Source organism: Ascaphus truei, chromosome 10 (genome assembly GCF_040206685.1).
Source record: "Ascaphus truei isolate aAscTru1 chromosome 10, aAscTru1.hap1, whole genome shotgun sequence".
NCBI lineage: Eukaryota > Metazoa > Chordata > Amphibia > Anura > Ascaphidae > Ascaphus > Ascaphus truei.
This window is the reverse complement of record NC_134492.1, coordinates 16,457,170-16,476,968: the sequence shown is the minus strand read 5'-3', so window position 1 is coordinate 16,476,968 and position 19,799 is coordinate 16,457,170. Positions and strand designations below refer to the sequence as shown.

Below are 19,799 nucleotides of genomic sequence, written 5' to 3'. Positions count from 1 at the left end.
CGTCTGGAAATTACCCTTTGGAAAATTCACAGAACAGTCACAAGATAGTGTACTGTATGTATTGTTAGTGGCAGATCTGTGCGCATCCTATTAAAAGGGACATTTGTTCGGAAGCGCCAAACTTAGTAACAAATTACCCATTATATTGCATATAATGCACTTATAGGATAATGCATTCTGTTAACCGCAGATAAAACACTAAATTACTGGAAACGGACACATTCTTACGTTGGTACACAGATCCCTTCATGTCAAACTCTCCCGGCTGAAAAAGCACGACAAAAAGGGAGGCAAAAATAGAACCAGATTTATTAAAGAAAAGAAATCCCACTAAAAGCAATGAATATATATATTATTTGATCAATCTAATGGAATTTCTTTTGCCCCAGTTTAGCAGCCAAAAGACCTTGATCGTTAATACCTAACCCCATGTGCCTCTAGTGTCATTATGCTGTCTAATGACTTTAAACAAAGATGTACCACACAGATGGAGCGCGATGAAGCATTATGAATACTTTCCATGTGTATCCGCCCTTCCTTTCTGAGAACAGCTTAAAACCGAAAATGCACATTAACAGGTTGACATTTTGCAATAAAATATTCAATTAAAACAAGAAATGCGAACCCTCTGCTCACATAAATGGGACTGCATCTCGTGTGTGAGATGAATGAGTCTTTTTTGGGGGTGTAATATATGGTCCTGAGATTTTAAAGCATTGACCATTTAGATGAAAATTTTTTTTTTTTTAGCTACGTTTGCCAGTGTGGTTTGTGCATTTAGCTGTCAAGTGGCGAAATGTGCATTAAGTTCTTCCGGCTTTGAACACTTGGAGTCTCTTGTCTTTATAAACATGAAGCATCGCGTAGCAACAAGGTGCAGACAGAGTAAGGTCACCAATAGTAACGACCTGAAGCAAACCCTGACAGTTTCATCTTAATGGGGTATAATTAACATTGGTTTAAGAGTGTACATTTTCTTGAAAGGTGGATATCAATTGTTTAAGTCCATTTGCTTCCTCTATTACTTAGGCAGAATAAATCAGTTTCTTCCCGCATCCTGGCTGAATGTGCAAGAGATTTATTACACAAACCTTGTAGACGTAGTGCAGAAAGCAACATATATTATGCACTTGTTCTAGATTGCTTTCATTACCCGTGGCTGTAAATGTTGAACTGATCCATCGATGGTGCGTTCCTGCTCTCTTTAATATTGCTCACTGAGAGATGTGCAAATTTCTTCCAAAGCGTGGACACACATTTTTGTGAATTTTCCTTACGTGTTTATTTTGACAAGATTTTAGCAAAAGGGCACATTGCTCGAATATGTGTGAAATGTTGTCAATTTCTCAATTTTGCCAGAATTCACAAGAATTTTATCAATTTTGCCAAAATGTCACCAGAATGGCAGCAACTGGCAGCATATCAAAGGGATGGTGACTTTGCACCTTGACTTTTTTATTTTTTTATTTCACAACATAATATATTATCTTTTATTCATAATATTACATTCCAGAGACATACTGATATATCTTATTAGGGGGATTCCTGATGTGAGGGGTGGAGGATTATTTGCATACATTTTGTGTTTTTCACATTTGCATACATTTTTATTTATTGTGAGTCGCTGTCTGTTGTAGTGCAAAGCCGTAGTAGCATTGTTGGTCCAGGAAAAGCGTATATTAATCAAAGGCTTTTAATTCTTCATTGATGTAAATACAGGCATACCCCACATTAACGTACGCAATGGGACCGGAGCATGTATGTAAAGCGAAAATGTACTTAAAGTGAAGCACTACCTGTTTCCCACTTATTGATGCATGTACTGTGCTGCAATCGTCATAGACATGCATAACTGATGTAAATAAGGCATTTGTACCAGGCTCTATAGTCTCCCCGCTTGCGCACACCTTCGGTACAGGTAGGGAGCCAGTATTGCTGTTCAGGGCGTGCTGACTGGCGCATGCGTAAGCTGCACTTTGCCTATTGAGCAAGATGTACTTACTCGCGAGTGTACTTAAAGTGAGTGTACTTAAACCGGGGTATGCCTGTAATGTTTCAAAACCTCACAGCTTTCTTCGATGCTCCTGAGAAAGATGCCCGTGTATTTTTGGAAGAAATTTTGATCCATAAATCAGGACAGGATGAGAGTACTGGGATGATTTTTTTCTGAACAATTTTAAAGAATGTACAGTATATTTATTGGCATTTCTACGATCATCCATATTAATTATGGTCATTACCATGATAGGTGTAATTTCTTTTTTTTTAATTTTTTTTTTATTTCAAAAGTTTTTATTGTTTTTTTGTGGTATCACATCAAGACATTGAAACAGGAAGAACAATGTACATAGATTACATCTGAACTATAGAACTATCTTTTTTGATATTTAAATATATATTTTGGACATAAGGTCTTAAGATATTTCAATAAAGCCAACATAAACTCCATCTTAACTTTAGAACATTTAAATACTTCTGGGCCTCCAATCGGGAGGCAGCTACCTTCAAAGTCATTGGGGCCGATTCACTAAGCTCCGTTAAGTGGCATTAAGAGTGCAAAGTACCCTTTAAGACCGATAAGGCTGCAGTGAGATTCACTAAGCAATGATAACTGCGCTTCATCGCTCTTAAAAGGGGTTTTTTTTGGCCTCGGCGCAAAATGTGCACGATCAGGCTATTGCGCTGATTTTTGCCATCAATTAATCCAATCACCAATCAATTACAATCCAAATCAATTTTACCATGTGACTGGCTTTCAATAACGTCACATACATTCTCCCCAAAGCCTCTGTCACATGGTCTACTTGAGCCAATCAGAGTTGGGATGGAGTTCCCACGCTCTGATTGGCTACCGTACCATGTGAGGCCGGCCATCTTTCTTTTCATGACGTCATCTTAAAGGCAATTGAAGCACAGCCATTCTGATTGGCTGTGCTTTCATTGCCTTTAAATGACGTAATCATATTTTTTTTTGGTCGGCCAAAGCACATGGTTTTCACGGCCCAATCAGGACCATGAGAACCATATGACGAAAATGTGACGTCATAGGCCTATAAAAGCCTATGTCGTCTCATTTTGAAGCTAGATGCCGAGGAGGAAAGACCTCCTATGGAAGAAAGAAGACCAGGGCGTGGCGGATGAAGATAAGAAGACCCCGGATGAAGACAGAAGAAGACAGAAGAAGATGGAGAAGTCCCCCACTATGGATTACAAATAGAAGAAAGAAGATACAGACACTTGTGGATTGTAAGGGTTTATTATTTTATAATATATATATATATATATATATATATATATATATACATGATGAAGCCACTGTACAAATAAATGGGTGAAGGGTGGGTATCGTGTCAGAGTGGCTTAACCCCTTAATGACTGTAGCGGTTAATAACCGCTAATGTCATTAAGGGGTTAAGGGACATTAGTTTGGCACTTTTTTTCTTATTGTGTATATTTTTCAGCACCCCAGAGTATGGACGGGGAGGAAGATGAGGGTGGCCTTCATCGTGGGTGCCGGACAAGGGTGAGTACAAAATGTATTTATTGTGATTAATGTATATTTAATGGGCAAATGCATTATTATCCATATGTGGATAATAGTAATTTTGCCCATTACTGTATAGTATGTGTTAGGGGGAGGGGGGATGTGTGTTGTATATTGCAATGTTTATTGGGAGCAATTGTCCCCAATAAACATGCTATTATGCCTTAACCCCTTCATTACCTTAGCGGATAGCCGCTAAGGTAATGAAGCTGGTTTAATGTATTTTTAATAATAGTGTGCGGGAGCAGGGGGTCCCCTGAGCTGAACCGCATTGATTTGTGGCTCAGAGACCCCCTGCTTCCCGAGTTACAGGCCCCGGTAAGGGGCATCGGTGCCAGTGTGGACGCCATCTTTATTAAGCCCACGTTGCGTCTTTTACGCTATAAAGATGGCGCCGACACTGGCACTGATGCCCCATACCGGGGCCTGTAACTCGGGAAGCAGGGTGTATCTGAGGCAGAAATCAATGCGGTTCAGCTCAGGGGACCCCCTGCTCCCGCACACTATTATTAAAATGTACATTAATGCAGCTTCATTGCCATAGCGGCTATCCGCTATGGTAATGAATTAGTATTTATTGTTATGTGTTTTTTAATACTAGTGTACATGTGCAGGGGGTCTCCTGAGCTGAACCGCATTGGTTTCAGGTCCGTGGACCGCCTACTTCAGGAGATATAGGCCCCGTTATGGGGTTCCGGTATCCCCTGCACTTTAAAGCTCCCGCGTCACGTGACCGGGACATTTAAATTCTGCAGGGGATACCGGCACCCCATAAAGGGGCCTGTATCTCCTGAAGTAGGGGGTCCCCGAGGCTGAAACCAATGCGGTTCAGCTCAGGAGACCCCCTGCTCATGTATACTACTATTAAAAAACATATTTGGACAGCACGATCGCCTGTAAGAGCCATGCAATGAGACGCAGCATCTCCATGCAGTTCTTACAGGCTGCTTTGTTTATAATAGTTATCGTGCTAAATAACTTTTAGCACGATATCAGGGGGGGAAGAAGGTGATCGCGCGCTATGGCCCTTTTGGGCAAGGCAGGCCGTAAACGCGCCAAACAGTCTTAGTGAATAGCGCTTATGGCTTCAGCCTTTTGCGGCCGAGCGATATAACCCATTTCAGCACTACTTAACGTAGCTTAGTGAATTGGCCCCATTGAGTGCTTTATTACTTGAAAGGGGTGAAAAAGAATAGAGGAAGAGAGAGGGGGGGGAGAGGAAAGGGTAAGAAGGAGGGGGGGGAAGGGAGACAAGGGAAGGAGTTCCTCCCCTTTATCTCCTCAGCATCGGTTTTGGCATTATGTTTTACCTTTGGTTGAGATAGATTTCTATGCTCTATTTTTCTAGTTCTCAGGCCATGCGTCCCATACCTTATAATGCTGTTCTGTTTTCTGGGTTAGGAGGTCTGAGAGGAGCTCCATCATTCTGACCTCATTAATTCTGCGGATAACCGTTTGCTTTGATGGGGCTTTCAGTTTTTTTCCAAAAAACTAAATTTACAGAACCAACAAAATTTGAAAAGTTATGTACAAGCGGTATATATATAAGAAGGATCTAATATCGGAGATCTACTCGGGAATATCACTGCCCATAGTAGCCGTCAATCACAGATATATGAAAAAATGGTCTGATGACCTTAATATGGAAATAGATAAAGATGACTGGGCGGATATCTGGGAATCGGCAGCCAAAACTTCAATTTGTACTACAATAAAAGAAAATATATATAAAATACTATTTCAATGGTACCTAACCCCGAGTAGGCTGAGACAGATCTCCCCCGGCCTAATGGACCTCTGCTGGAGAGGATGTGGCCAGAAAGGAGATCTGGTACATATCTGGTGGTTTTGTCCCCAGATACAGATTTTCTGGAACATGATTAGAAATTTGATCCAAGATGTTACTGGGGAGAACATAGAGATGGACCCGCTGTCCTTTCTACTAGCCAAACCCATAGAAGGACTCTTGACCCCTCAAAGGAAATTGGCAGCATTCATTCTCACTGCAGCATGCTGCTCAATAGCAGCTGCATGCACCTTGACTTTTAACGCTTGGCAAATTTTCCAAGCGAAAATGGTCAATTTATGTGCAATTAAAGGGGCCAATTTTACTTGTTGATGAACTTTGATGACATTTTTGCACATCTGTATTTGCTAAGACTAGAAACAGTAACTGCAAAGGCCACAGAGACGAGAAATGTGCAGGTGAGGGGTGGCTCAGTGAGTAACGACACTGATTCTGTAAATAGTGACACTGAGTTTGAATCGGGGGAACCTGGTTCAATTTCCAGTGTCAGCTCCTTCTGAATTGACTCCTTTTACAGTGACTTGGGAAAGTCACTTTATCTTCAGAAACATAGATTGTAAGCTCATCTGGGCAATGACTGTGTCTGTAATAACATTCCTATGTGATGGGTACCGTGTAATTGTGCAGCGCTTTGAGTTTCTTTGGAACAAAAAAGCGCCATATAAAGTTATTATTATTTATTTATCTGTGTGGGGGGGAAATGGAGGAGCCCACAGCCAACCCCATAATACAGTTAAAAAAATACCTCACTAAGCTCTCCAGCCTCCCAAATATTACACCAGGAGCTGCTAACTCCAGTTCTCAAGGACTTCAAGATATCCCTGCTTCAATTGTTGATCCAGCCACCTGTGCTGAAGCAGAGATATCCTTAAAACCTGACCTGTTGGTGGCCCTTGAGGACTGCAGTTGGCCACCCCTGTATTACACAGCATACATACTGTAGCCAATCCATACAGATGTGACCTGCTCCATTGGCCATGACATGGGTCACATCTGTAACAGATTTAAAGCACTAGTAATCAATTGATTAGTTATCAACTTCTGTCATTTTTCCCAGCACTCTTGCTGTGTTACTCTTAAGGCGTCGAACTGCGGCACCACACAGTCTGTGCAGACAACAGTTACAATGTTAGGTACAACCTTGCAGGTCTGGGAATCCAGTCAGAAACGTCTGCTTTGCCCTTCGGCTCATTAGTCTGGTCTGGAATTCGCAGTGTGAATATAGCAGCACTTTGCAAACTGTATACACTTAGAGCTTGATAGGGGAAAAAGTGACACCACTTTCCACCTTATGGAGTACAGTACATATCCTTATTAATACAGCCACAAAGTAGAAAGCTACGAAGAGACAGACGGAAAACTGAATTCCTCATTCATGATGATGCTTTCAAATTAATTTTAGTTATAGAACCACTCCGTTAACAAACAAAAAACCTGTACCATTCTGATTCTTTTCCAACACAACCAGCAAAGAATGAGTATTTTAGAAACAATAGGATTATTAAAATATTTAACATTTTTGCTTAAGAAGTTTTAAGAATTGTAAAATGTAATTATCTGTGATACAGTACAAAGTAATCAATGTTACTTAATAGAGTGATGTGATACCGTATATTTAAGACAACATGAAATATATGTTGCAAAGGGCTTTTTTACACCTCATCTATTTAAGTTGTAACCTCCCTTTTAGCTGATATCACTCGCTTTGGCTGGGGAACAGACCATTAATTTCCCTTGTATTTAATAACCACATAGTATCAGATGGAACTGAAATAATTTTGTTTTGGCAGATTATCGGTGTAACTCAGCAAGTCCCATTCTTGCCTCTTCAATTTATGATTTATTATCCCATTCTCTCCACTCCTCCACAAGATGTGTTTTCTTAGACAAAGGGAAGAAAGGCAGCGTGTCCTGAAACTCCCAGAACAAGCTGATAATGTCATTCTCACTTTCAGCTAATGTGAACAAGTATATAAAAGGTTGAAATACCCAACACTATCTCCATCGTTTGAGAAGTATAAAAGCTGTCAGCCTTTCTGCTCTGTTTTCAGAAAAATGATGACAATGATGGGAAACAGACAAAAAATGTGTCTTCTAATTACTGCTTCCCCAAAGTTTGGCTGAAATTCTGATACTGGGTCTTTGTACTTCTTTATCTTCAGCATTTGAAGCACTTTTAAATGAATGATTGTATGTTTCTTTTTGGGGGGGTGTTGAGGGGGGCAGGGAAGATTGCTTTAATTTGTAAGAGTTTTGTACACAGTACTTCTACTGTGTTAAAATAAAAGTTTTGAACTGCATATGTTCTCATCAAGATTAGAATCTCCTATGGGTAGTCCCATTCAAAAAGTTTGAAGCTTTCGACAAGCAGATGTGAGCCTTGGGTATACATTAAAAAAAGTTGTGGTGGGTAAAAAAAGTGTCAAAAACTCTTCAGTGTACAGTAACTAAAAATACCACTTGTGGTGCATTTGCATGTCTCAGACAGGTCTGCAACCCTGTCTTTCCCCATTATTGCTTAGCAAACAGTGCTTCCACTGCTGCCAGGGATTCTGGGTAATGACATGCAAATGAGCACTCACCGTGGGTCACGCTTTACTTCTTATCCATATTAGGGTTGCATACCTTTCTGAGACATGCAAATGCACCCACAAATAGTCATTTTATTTACGGTACACACAAAGGATTCTGGGAATGGTCCTGTAAATGTTAGCAACATTATGCAGTTCTTGGGGTACAAAATCCCAAACCAATGGAATGACCTGTATGTGCTGTTCCTTTCAAGTTTATGTCAGTCCGGCATAGTTACATTTTTAAAATGTGGGCAGATAACAACCCAGATCCAGAAAATGAAAACATTTCCCTTTATGAGAAAATACCCTTTAATACTGAAACCTGTTGCACGCAATTGCTGAAGCTATTTTGAAATGCAGTGAGCTTGACAAGGCCGGGTTGATGTAATTGGAAACATATGTAAAATCTACTGAACGTAAAATATGTTAAAATAACCCGCATACAAGTCCATTTTGATTTGCCTATTGAAGAAACTAAATATCAAGGTTAATTAAATGGTTAAAAATCGCATTTAGTCTAATGGGTATAATTGAGCTTTGTATGCATTTGTATATTAATTTAACACTTTCTTTTATATTGTAAGAACCTACGACAGAAGTGTTGGGATAAATCAGGCTGCTTCTTTGATCTCCCAGACTTCTTAACATGGAAAGCAACTGGAGTTCCCACAAGGTAAGTTTATCATGGATAGCGATCAGATACGCATTTTCATTCAGGTTTTTCAGAATTTATACTTAGAAGAGCTTTGATTTACATCTGCATTTGATTTAATAATATACTTAGGTTTAATATCCAGAAGTAGTTTTACTGATTCTATAATATCATAAGATGTTTGGCCAGCTAGATTTCCCGAACACCTCTTGTTCCAGAGTTTGTGTAATTAGAGTTGATGGCTTGTCACTTTCTTGCCTTCCTGTCATCTGGATCAAAGAGTCTGGTGTACTGGTAGACTTGAATTCCCTTTACCATGCAGATTTGTAGCTGAGATTGTTAGGTCTTCCCTAGTTAATTCAATGCTACTTATTCAAAATGTCATTTCATTTTCATCTATCTAGTAGCTGGACATTGATTTTAGTCTGCTTATTTCCGCAGAGCATGTTATCTACAATCTGAGTCATTTCTAACATATTAGATGTTCTTAAACACGTTATTCAGGCTGCTGACCTCTCAATGTCCAAGGTTTCACAGAATTTTGCTGAAACCTTAAAGAGCAATTCGTGCAATTTTTTGTTACCTATAGGGGTTCCCCTTTAAAGAGGAATCCAAGATAAGGATTTTTGTGTGTGAATTTTTTCTTTTTTAAGATAGGTTTGCAGCAGGGTGTCTACAGAGCTGAACCCCATTTCAGCTACGGGGACCCCCTGCTTCCCATGATACAGACTTCCAAAGGGGGGTGCCGGTATCTCAGCAAAGTTTAAATCTCTTGCATTACGCGGGCTGCTAGGAAGCGGAACCTGATGATGTCACAGCTTCCTATTGGCCCACAGGGTGCGGGAGCTTTGAAACTGCGCCATTACGTGATCCCTGCTAGCCGAACAAAGTGGCTTCCGGCACCCCCTATAGAGGTAAGTATCTCTGGAAGAAAGGAGTCCATGGAGCTGCTATTAATGGGGATCAGCTCTGGGGACCCCCTGCTTCAGCCCCATATAAAAGAAAAATGAAAGAAAAAAACGCCAGCTTGAATTGCCGCTTTTTAAGTTCTTTGTGATTATATGCAATTTGTCTTCTTGGCAAAGACAACATTTACACATTAATTCATTTAAACTCCTTCGACACAATGTCGCAATACACTCCAGAATTGAAGGGGCTACACACCCTGCCAACGCTGCTATGTAATATCTTGCCTCAAACTTAGGTTAAAACCTTAAAACTCATTTTCCGTGTTTGCACTGAAACGGGATACACGCTCTGCTAAAATGGCATGAAAGACTATTTTTTCCTTTGAAATAATCTTCATTTATCATTTTGCTGATCTTCATCAAATGCATACCGCATATGTGATCCAAAGCCAAGAGATTAGTAGCATGGAAATAGGTTGAGATTGTTTAATGAACTTAAAAAACAAAAGCTATCCATGCATGGATTCGGCTTTGTAACAGATGTTTAAAAGTAATGATCAAGTTCCATATCACGGAGCTCTCACTTCCCAATTTCACATTCGTTTTCTTCAAGTGCTTTAATCAAATTAAGGGGAACTTGACAACCGAATATGAAACTTTTGGCATCTCTTTTCAAACTATACCGAGCAACTCATCCTTGTTTAATGTTTAACTTGTGCTGTATTTGTCCAAATTACCTTACTTAGCAGGTTAGAGCAATATAGGACATTTCTGTATTTTCAGCCATTTTTATTTTCTAAAGCCAAAAGAAAAACTTCCTTCATGAAGAAGAAAATATAAAAAAGTATACAGGCATATGAGACCTGGAGGTGTTTGCTGGGGAATTGCACAGGGTATGTCCCTTAGTTCTGTTCCCAGTAACAGGGGTGAAGGCTTGGGAAAGAGATTGCCCCTGCTCAAATATCTCATTGGTTGAGCCTGTTCAATTTTATACAGGCATACCCCGGTTTAAGGACACTCACTTTAAGTACACTCGCGAGTAAGGACATATCACCCAATAGGCAAACGGCAGCCCGCGCATGCGCCTGTCAATAATGATCCTTACATCATTTACACTCAGAAATTGGCTTGATGTATATTGACCCTATCATATGTTAGGAGTGGCGATTAAAATAAAACGTACAAAAAAGTTTCTTTATATAAAAATGAAAAAAAAAAACAGTAAATTCATATAATCTTCTTGGGGTAATCTATTTTGGGGTATAAACACAATAATAAAGATTTCTCTACTTGGTTCTCTTTTTTTTCTTTAAACTTCAATAGCTGTTTTATGCCTGCTTTATTAAAAGCAATAGTCCAACAGCTTGACTGTAATTTAATCGTAGCCTGACCCTATCAAAATACAGACTAACAGCTTTTACCATGGGAGGATCAAGTGACTAGCTTTTGGTCTAAGCTACTTTGTCTTGTCTCATGCATGTCTCACATTTATGTGCCCAATTAATGTGTATTGTTAGACTCTGTGAACTCGTAAATCTTTTGTGCTTATGATATGCATTTTTATGGCCTTTGATTCATTTATTGATACATTTAATGTCTTCTAGTGTTGTATCTCTACATTAAGTAAAGAGTAGCAAGGTATTCCCTTTTAATTCACATGGACAAATACATTTCAATTTTTAACCACCAGTAAGACTATAAACACACAATCCCAGCAAGCTCAAGAAACCCCAAAACCCACTACATGTTATATAATATATATATATATATATATATATATATATATATATATATATATATATATATATATATATATATATATATATATATATATATATTTACATATATGTGTGTGTGTGTTTGTGTCAAAAGGAGTGCTACTGAGCGTGGCCAAATGTATACAACAATACTTAAATGCTGATATTCTCATAAATAAGGGTTATTTTGTTAAACCCTTTGGCCAAAGCGTTATAAGCCTGAAAGCCACATAACCACATTTTGCAGGTCCTAACACTACCTGGTTAAAATTCTCATTTAAATGTCCCACGTCACGAGACCGTGGGAATAAAATGCATAGGAGATACCGGCACCCCATAACGGGGCCTGTATCTTGGGAAGCAGGGGGTCCCCGGACCTGAAATCAACGCGGTTCTGCTGCAGAGTCCCCCTGCTCATCTAGTATTAAAATGTTTATTAAAAAAAAACATTAATTTCGGGCAAAATTTGCGCAGGGAGAGGCGGCTCTCTCTGTGCAGCTCTTTCTGCAGCTGAAAGAAATCGCCGGGTAAGGCCTTTTCACATCGCCGGCTACTCGCCCGTTTTGGTAATTTTGATATCACAGGTAAACAAGGCTTTCTGATAACGTGCTAGCAACGCTAAAACAATCGGCGATTGAAATGGCCCGGCGATTTTTTTAAATGAACGCGTACAGCATGGGCCCGTTAGTTTTTCTTAGACAGTCTGCATATACATACTGATGCAGCGGCCGTTATTCGAACACTTCACGCGTCATGTACATCGGAATCCCGATTTGAAACCGCGGGATGAATTCCAGCCTTCCCGCACTAAGATGCGAGCGCGGCGAGTGCAGAAAAGGGAATTTCGGTGTTCTGGCTATTAAAAACATGAAATTGACACAGTAGCACAGTGACACAGTAGCGCAGTGACAGTAGCACAGTGACACAGTAGCACAGTAGCACAGTGACACAGCAGCACAGTGACACAGTAGCACAGTGACACAGTGACACAGTAGCGCAGTAACACAGTAGCACAGTAGCACAGTAGCACAGTACTGTACACATTACAATTCAGCCATTTTATTGCAAACAAATAAACAGAATCCATGAAATTCAAACAAAACACCCGCGATAAGCGCGGGTGCCTGCGGCGATTGTCCGCGTTCATGCTGCGTGGGGAACAGCAGAGAACTCAAAATCGGCGCCGAGATGTGTTCGAATAACGGCCGCTGCATCAGTATGCAGCCAGTCTTACAGTCCGAGGCCCGGAACGAGGCCCGGAAGGATGAAGATGCATATTCGCGGCCTTTTGAGCAGTATCATTTTCATTTACTTAATATAGAATTATACTTTAAATAGAAGTAAAAATGCATTCCCGTGCTCACTAGAGGTATGTCTGTTTGCTCGTGTGTTGTTCTTTCAGTCTAAAGCCAGACAGATCGTACAGAAGAAGACGAAGGCTGCAGATGTATTGTTGGCAGCCTGCCACACACATTGAGCTATGAGCCAAGCATGAAGTCATTTCAGATCAGAGTCCTACTAATCCGTGGCAATGTATCTTCATTCGACAAAGTAAAGGCTACTTGATAAACAATTCTCAAACAGTTAAACAAGGGCCAGTGGGAAGTGTTTGCAAGTTTCAGTATCAGCTGAAAATATGTAATCTGAGAATGTCTACTTGTTTGCCTGATACTCCTCCAGTTTACAGACGGACTTAGCTTAGTTCAGCCCTTTCATTTGGCCTATACTGTGGCTAGATATGAAACCCGAGATATGTATGTGGTCTTCTATTTTTGGGAAATGATCTCAGGGATTGAATGTGTATTCCGTTGGCTGTTACATATGTCCTTGGTTTTTATTTTTATTATTTTTGTGGGAACAATGATAAATACATTTTGTTAAACGTATTTGATATGCACTTAAATTGTAAGCTCACCGGGGCAGGAACTCATTCCTCTATTGTTTTATGTCTGAAATGCTTATTCCCATTGTTATAATATTATGCCACGTGTATTGTAAAGCACTATGCACCCGGATGGCGATATATAAATAAAGTTATACATACATAGATACATACATACATGCATGCATGCATGCATACATACATACATACATACATACATGCATACATACATACATACATACATACATACATACAGTTATTGTTTTAAAATTACTATGTATAATACTTTTTTGATGCAGTCACATATTATCAGGCAGACAATCAAGGCTTCAGTTTTATTTTGGCTTTGCCAGGGAATACTATTGAAACAAGGGAGATACCTTGCACTAGAACAAATTGAAATTCTTGGAAAGCAATATATAATAACATTTCTTTACCTAAACGTTCTTCAGATTTTTATAATTCCATTTTCAATGTTGACCCTGGTTTATTGACAAATGCATATATTATTGTCTCATTTCCAAACAGAATATTCCTCGGCAAATACTATGTAGGATAATTTCTCTTTATGGATCCAAGTACCAGTAAGTTAAGTAGGAATCTTGCAGAAAAGTTCTGGCACTTCATCAGAATGATAAAGTGGGGTCGCATGCGCGGTGCGAATCCAAGATGACCGCCTTAAGCTTCGTTCATGGTGCCAGAGGCAGGAGTTGGAGGGAGGGCGTTCGGGAGGGAGGGCGTCAGTTTGCTGGGCGATGTGTGTTCATCCCCAGCAGACTGTTTCAGGAGTTGAGGAGGCGGGGAGGGGGCGGGGCTACAGACAGCAGTTTAGGGATCCAAGTTGCAGTCATGAAATCATTCTCAAGAATGATTTCATTGGCTGCCTAGGTCCCAGTGACGCTGCTGCAGCTTCAAAAAACGATTTTTTTGTTTATTGAAACTGTAGCCAGCGTCAACTCCTGGCTTCGGAGACAGGGCAGCTGCTACCCTGACAACCATTATTCAATTTGAATACTTTGTGTCCCACGGCAGCTCGCACGGCAGCACGCCCTCCCTCCGAAGCCTGCACCCTGAACGAGGCCTTAATAGGAGGCTGTGCTGACCATGGGCAGATCTAAGCGATTTTGAACATTGCGCAGTCCCTGAATTTGGATGAAAATACCTGAACGCGCTTTTAAACTCACCTAGAGCAGGACACCAAAACAAAAAAAGGCATAATTGCGGGAGGTAACGCAGTTCTTCCTGAGGTGCGGCTCGCCAGAGAGCTGGCAGTCGGAAGATGGCGACACCATGAGGCCTCCAGCGGAGTCACAATCTGAGGCAGAACCAAAAGACCGATCACTACCCTTCACTAAATGCGACATTGAGGACATGCCGAAAAACAAAGCAGCTGATCCAGATGGAAATGCCAAAAGCGGAATTGAAGCAAGAGATAACAGGTTTGGGCGAACACACAGACTGCCTGGAGGGGAAGGCGGACGGCATTATAAGGGATTAGAATGAGCTGGAACAAGAGGCAGGTGACCTAAGCTCACAGGAAAATACGGTAGCAGAGGCCCACGAGGACATAGAAAACTGTTTCAGGCGGAACAATCTTAGATTCACAAATATCCTTGAATGCGTTCTACCAGACACCCTAGCAGAGTTTGCCAATAGAGTCCCAAACCTCCCACAAGGTAAATTTCTTATAGACCGAATTCACAGGGCCCCGGGGACTAAGCAGGATTACACCAACAAAATGAGGGATGTGATCGTAAGAATTCATTATTACACAACAAAGGAGACTATTCTTGAGAGTTTGAGGGAAATCAGCTACATATTTTTAATGATCTGGCACCCATAACACTGGCAAAATGAAAGGACTTAAAGCACCAAAATATTGAGAGAATCAAACAAAGTACCTATGGGGTTCTCCTTTAAAGGGCAATCCAAGCTAAGGATTTGGGGTGTGAATTTTTTCATACCATAGGTTTGAAGCAAGGTGTCTCCGGAGCTGACCCCCTTTAATTTCAGCTCTGGAAACCCCCTGCTTCCGGAGATACCTGCCTCCATAGTAGGTGCCAGTATCCCCCTGCTTTTCAAAGCTCCCGCGTCACGCGGCCCATTAGGAAGCCGCACCGGATTATGTCACAGCTTCCTATTGGCCAGCAGAGTGCGGGAGCTTTGAAAAGCGGCCATTACGTGATCACTGCTAGCCGAGCAGAGCAGCTACCGGCACTACGGAGGTAAGTATCTCTTGAAATAAGGGGTCCCGGAGCTGAAATGAATGGGGTTCAGCTTCAGATACCTCCTGCTTCAATCCTATGTTAAAAAATGTAAATAATTTGCTAACAAAATCGCTGGCTTGGACTGTCTACGTAAAGTTTTTTTATTTTGAATGATGGCTTAACAATAGTGGCAAAGAACACAGTAGCAACCTGACACCACAAGCAAGGGGGGGGGGGTCATCATTGACCCCTCCTCCAAGTAGAAGGAAGGAGAAAAGAGGGGATTAGAGGAGGAATAAGGAAGGAAAGGATGTGTGTTCAGGAGAAGAGCTACATTACATCATATGGCTATGTATGTACTGAAGTAAATAGAGTAGAGATAGTTATTACTACTGTGTACCTCATCATTGTACACATACACGGCAGGAGATCAGGACAGGTATCAACTTATAGGGGTTCATGTCAAGAGGAATTTGAAGCAAAAGGTGACCCTGTGAGCTGATGTGCATGTCATTTCCCAGAATCCCTGGCTGCAGTGGAAGCACTGTATGCTGGGAGATAATGGTGAAAAGCAGGGCTGCAGACCTGTCTGAGACATGTGAATGTGCTCACAAGTGATATTGTTATTAGCTGTAAGAACATGGTATGATGAGATTAAATGAATATCCAACACATCTTACATGAACAAATCAATATAGCAAAGTTAAGGCCACAGAAAACATCTGAAAACCAATTGTTCATTCATCCCATTAGTTCTCACTGTATCCAAAAACTATCTATTTGCTTACTTTTTGGCTCACAAATTATTCCCTATTCCCTTTCTGTCTCAAGGGGTCCACAGCATCAATAATCTGACATTTTAGCTGACTAACGTTATGTTTAGTTTCCCAAAAGTGCCTTGCCGCAGGAAATTCCAATTGGGGTTCATCAGATTTTTTGAGGGCTTCCCTAATTTTCTGTTTGTACTCAGTCGCTTTTTTCACAGGTTGTATGGTTTTTTCCTAGATAGGTTTTACCACAAGGACACCACAATAAATAGACTACAAATGCTGTATCATAGTTATAGAATTGGTTAATACTTAGTGATTGAGTTATAATGTACACTGTCAACAAGGAAAAGTCACACATTTCCTACTGGACAAAAAAGTCTGTGGATCTGTTGGAGCTTGAACATCAGCATGTACCAAATGGTCCCATAGATTCTTTCTAAAAGAAAATAATGGAGTTCCCAATTTAGGATCACAATCAAAAATCTTTCAATGCCTTGTTACACAATTCTGATGTAACAAGATGCTATAAACTTAGTGGATACAAACAGGATCCTCGAATTTATAGGATCATTGACTCTCCTTCTTCTTATCCAATAATTCAACCCTATTTAGTTTTTCACTTTATCCATGTGTTTCTCTAATGATTTGTTGGAATACCTCCTGTAAACAAACTTACCAGGCGTTTAGCTATATTCATGGATTCACTAACAATCCTCTTAACACACACACGTTGACGTTGAGATCTCTTATTAGTCTTGGAGGGTGAAAACTATTGGCGAGCAGTAGATTGTTGCAGTCTGTGGATTTCGTATAGACATACGTTTGCAAGTTATTATCTGATCTAGATACATTGACATCAAGAAAATGTACCTGATTATAGTCAACCGTTAGTGTAAATCTGATTGTAGAATGTCTCAAAGTAAGGTGGTTCACAAAATCCACCAAAGACTGCATAGACCCTTGCCACAACATAAAAACATCATCTATATAGCGTTTACCTAGGGTACAATGTTGCACAAAGGAGTCATTACTATAAATGTACCTTTCCTCAAAATTGCTCATAAAAATATTAGTGAACTATGGTGCAACATAGGACCCCATGGCTGTCCCTTGGCATTGTTGATAGAAGGATCGCTCAAAATTAAAATAGTTCTTAGTAAGTATGATTTCTAAGATTTTAAGATAACATTCAAATTTTTCACTTGTGTATCATTCTCAAGTAAAGTCCTTACTGCTTTCAGACACTCAATGTGTGGAATTGACGTGTACAGGCTTTCAACGTCTAGAGTGACCAAAGTGACCAAAACAGTATCATTGTTAATGTTTCGAATCTCCTGCTGGTTCTTCAAAAAATGTGTTGTCTTGGACATCATTCCATATACTGATACCAACGCCTTACCTCTTACATCTACACCATAGATTTGGTGTGACAAGACATACCCTATAAATATATTTATTGTCTACAACACAGTGCCACAGTGCATGGAAGTGCCATGTTGTTCTATATCTGAGTGCTTTGTACTGTTATTTGTACCTGATGAATTAGGATAGACCCCACATTGTTGGACATAATCCAGCACGACAAAGATCCCTGCAGGAACCAGAGATTAACCCATGACAAAGATACCATTATGTGCCCAATCTAGGCATTTACATGTGAGTGAAATTTCAAAGAGTCTTTGTCCATTTTTTATGGAGTTTCCATGTTATACTATGCTTTTTCATTTTTCTGGTCTCCCCCCATTTTTTCCCTTTTTCCACTTTTTTGAGTAACTTCAAAGTAGATTTTTTTTGGGTGGTCTTTTCTTGCCTTAGGACCTACAGGGATTGGTTTTATTTATTTTTGGTTGCTAGGGACAGTATTTATAGTCTAGTTCAGGGGTCTCCAAACCTGTCCTCAAGAGTCGCACACAGGCCAGCTTTTATGGATATCCCTGTTTCAGCACAGGTGGCTCAATCAGTAGCCCAGTCAAGTACTGAGGCACTGATTGAGCCACCTGTGCTAAAACAGGATATCCATAAAAGCTGGCCTGTGTGCGGCTCTTGACGACAGGTTTGGAGACCCCTGGTCTAGTTTAAACTATTATAAAATTTCTTAATCTACATTTGTTTTATATACATACATCCCATTTATATATTTTTACTGATTTCTAGCGCCCTGGAATAACGGCCGCTTTATACATTAGGCCGACTAGGCACAGTGCCTGGGGCCTACGAACCTTTTAGGGCCTACTATATTTCACTTGAAAAAATACCTAAACAAAAAAAATCACAAAATAAGAGAAAACAGCAAATTTTAATTTAAAATGCCTTCGAGGTATCGATACCTTTTAAATATCGAAACAAAAGTATCGATGCCAAATATCGCTAGTATTGAAAGAATCAGGCAAATGATGAAATTAGCATAAAAATGAGTAAAAATATCGGACACACAGGCCTCTAGAAATAAAAGTGCATAGGGCCTACGAAGGTCTTAAAAGAGCCCTGCCTGGAATGTGTTTTTGTTTTGATATAATCATGTGTATAGAAATAGCAAAAGAACCAATATCGTTTTATATATGAGAAGCTCTCTCTATAGTTCTAGCTCGTATGATGAGTAGCTTAGAACTAATTAGAGCCTCAGGATCTCAGAAAAGTCTTGCAATTAAGGAAAAGCACTCACCCATGTACTATGCTCGATTTGGAAGCCTAAACTCTGGAATCCCAACTCTCATTAGGCATTTAGAATGGCAACTAATTGGAGTCACTCAAACAGCTTCTTGCTATTATTATCTGTTGGTGGGGCAATTGGCTTACATTAGCTACACGTTTTCCTATATACTGATGCAGTGTACTTAGCATGCCCAATAGGGCTTGCTTGCAATTTAAAATGTTGTGCCTGCAACACTGGGACAGTAATGCCGGCAATGCCCAGAATCGCGGCTCACTCACTTGAAGGTATTGATGCTACCAGTAGATAACGTGTTCTCCATGTCATATGTATCTTCACATAAAGGAAACTTAACTAAAAGTAATTCATTGGTATAGTACTTCATGTTTAAGAGATTTGCATTAAACTGCACAATGAATGCGCTGGGAGTGAGCTGTAGCGTCACATACCTGCCAACCTACAGTCATTATACAAAGCCATGTACAGTAAGTTGGAATGCAACTTGTGGACACCATCTGATTCACTGAGTTACAGTTGGGTACAATTTGAGCCTAATACATATTTTTTTTACATACATGTACTTATTTGATTTACCTTAATGTCTCCCGGTCACAGAGAAGTACTTAGCTTACACATGAATCTTAATGCAGCCAACTCCCGACATAACATATTTTTAAAAGTGCTGTACTTACCATAATGCAGGGGGAAATCTTTTAGCTAGTGACTGTAAATATTGTAGCTAAAACTTCAAAGACAATTCATCCCTTGCCCAAGACAGTCATATCATTTTTACGAACCTTTTGACCTTTAAAATAACATACTTTTCTGCTCGACCTGTCAAATGCTTGTAACAACTAACAGAGATCAAGGTCTCCGTGTTTTAAAGAGCACATCTAAAGAATACAGGTCATTCTCCCAGTATTTTGTGTAATTTCTTTTCTTTTTTTTTTTTACTTTGAAAGGCCACCTGATACCTGATTTTGTAAGATACACTGACCCTTTCACCTGAGTAGTGTGCATAACCTGTGATCAGTACTTTTGCCACAGAG

General features: G+C 40.1%; 1 protein-coding gene across 1 annotated transcript in view; it reads left to right on the top strand.

Annotated features, from left to right (window-relative positions):
* FGGY (FGGY carbohydrate kinase domain containing) overlaps positions 1–19,799 on the top strand; it is a 174,883-nt gene that overhangs the window by 21,939 nt on the left and 133,145 nt on the right. The window contains exon 5 of the mRNA XM_075616008.1: positions 8,509–8,597. Within this exon, the coding sequence (XP_075472123.1) occupies positions 8,509–8,597 (89 nt within the window). The remainder of the gene's footprint in view (positions 1–8,508; positions 8,598–19,799) is intronic.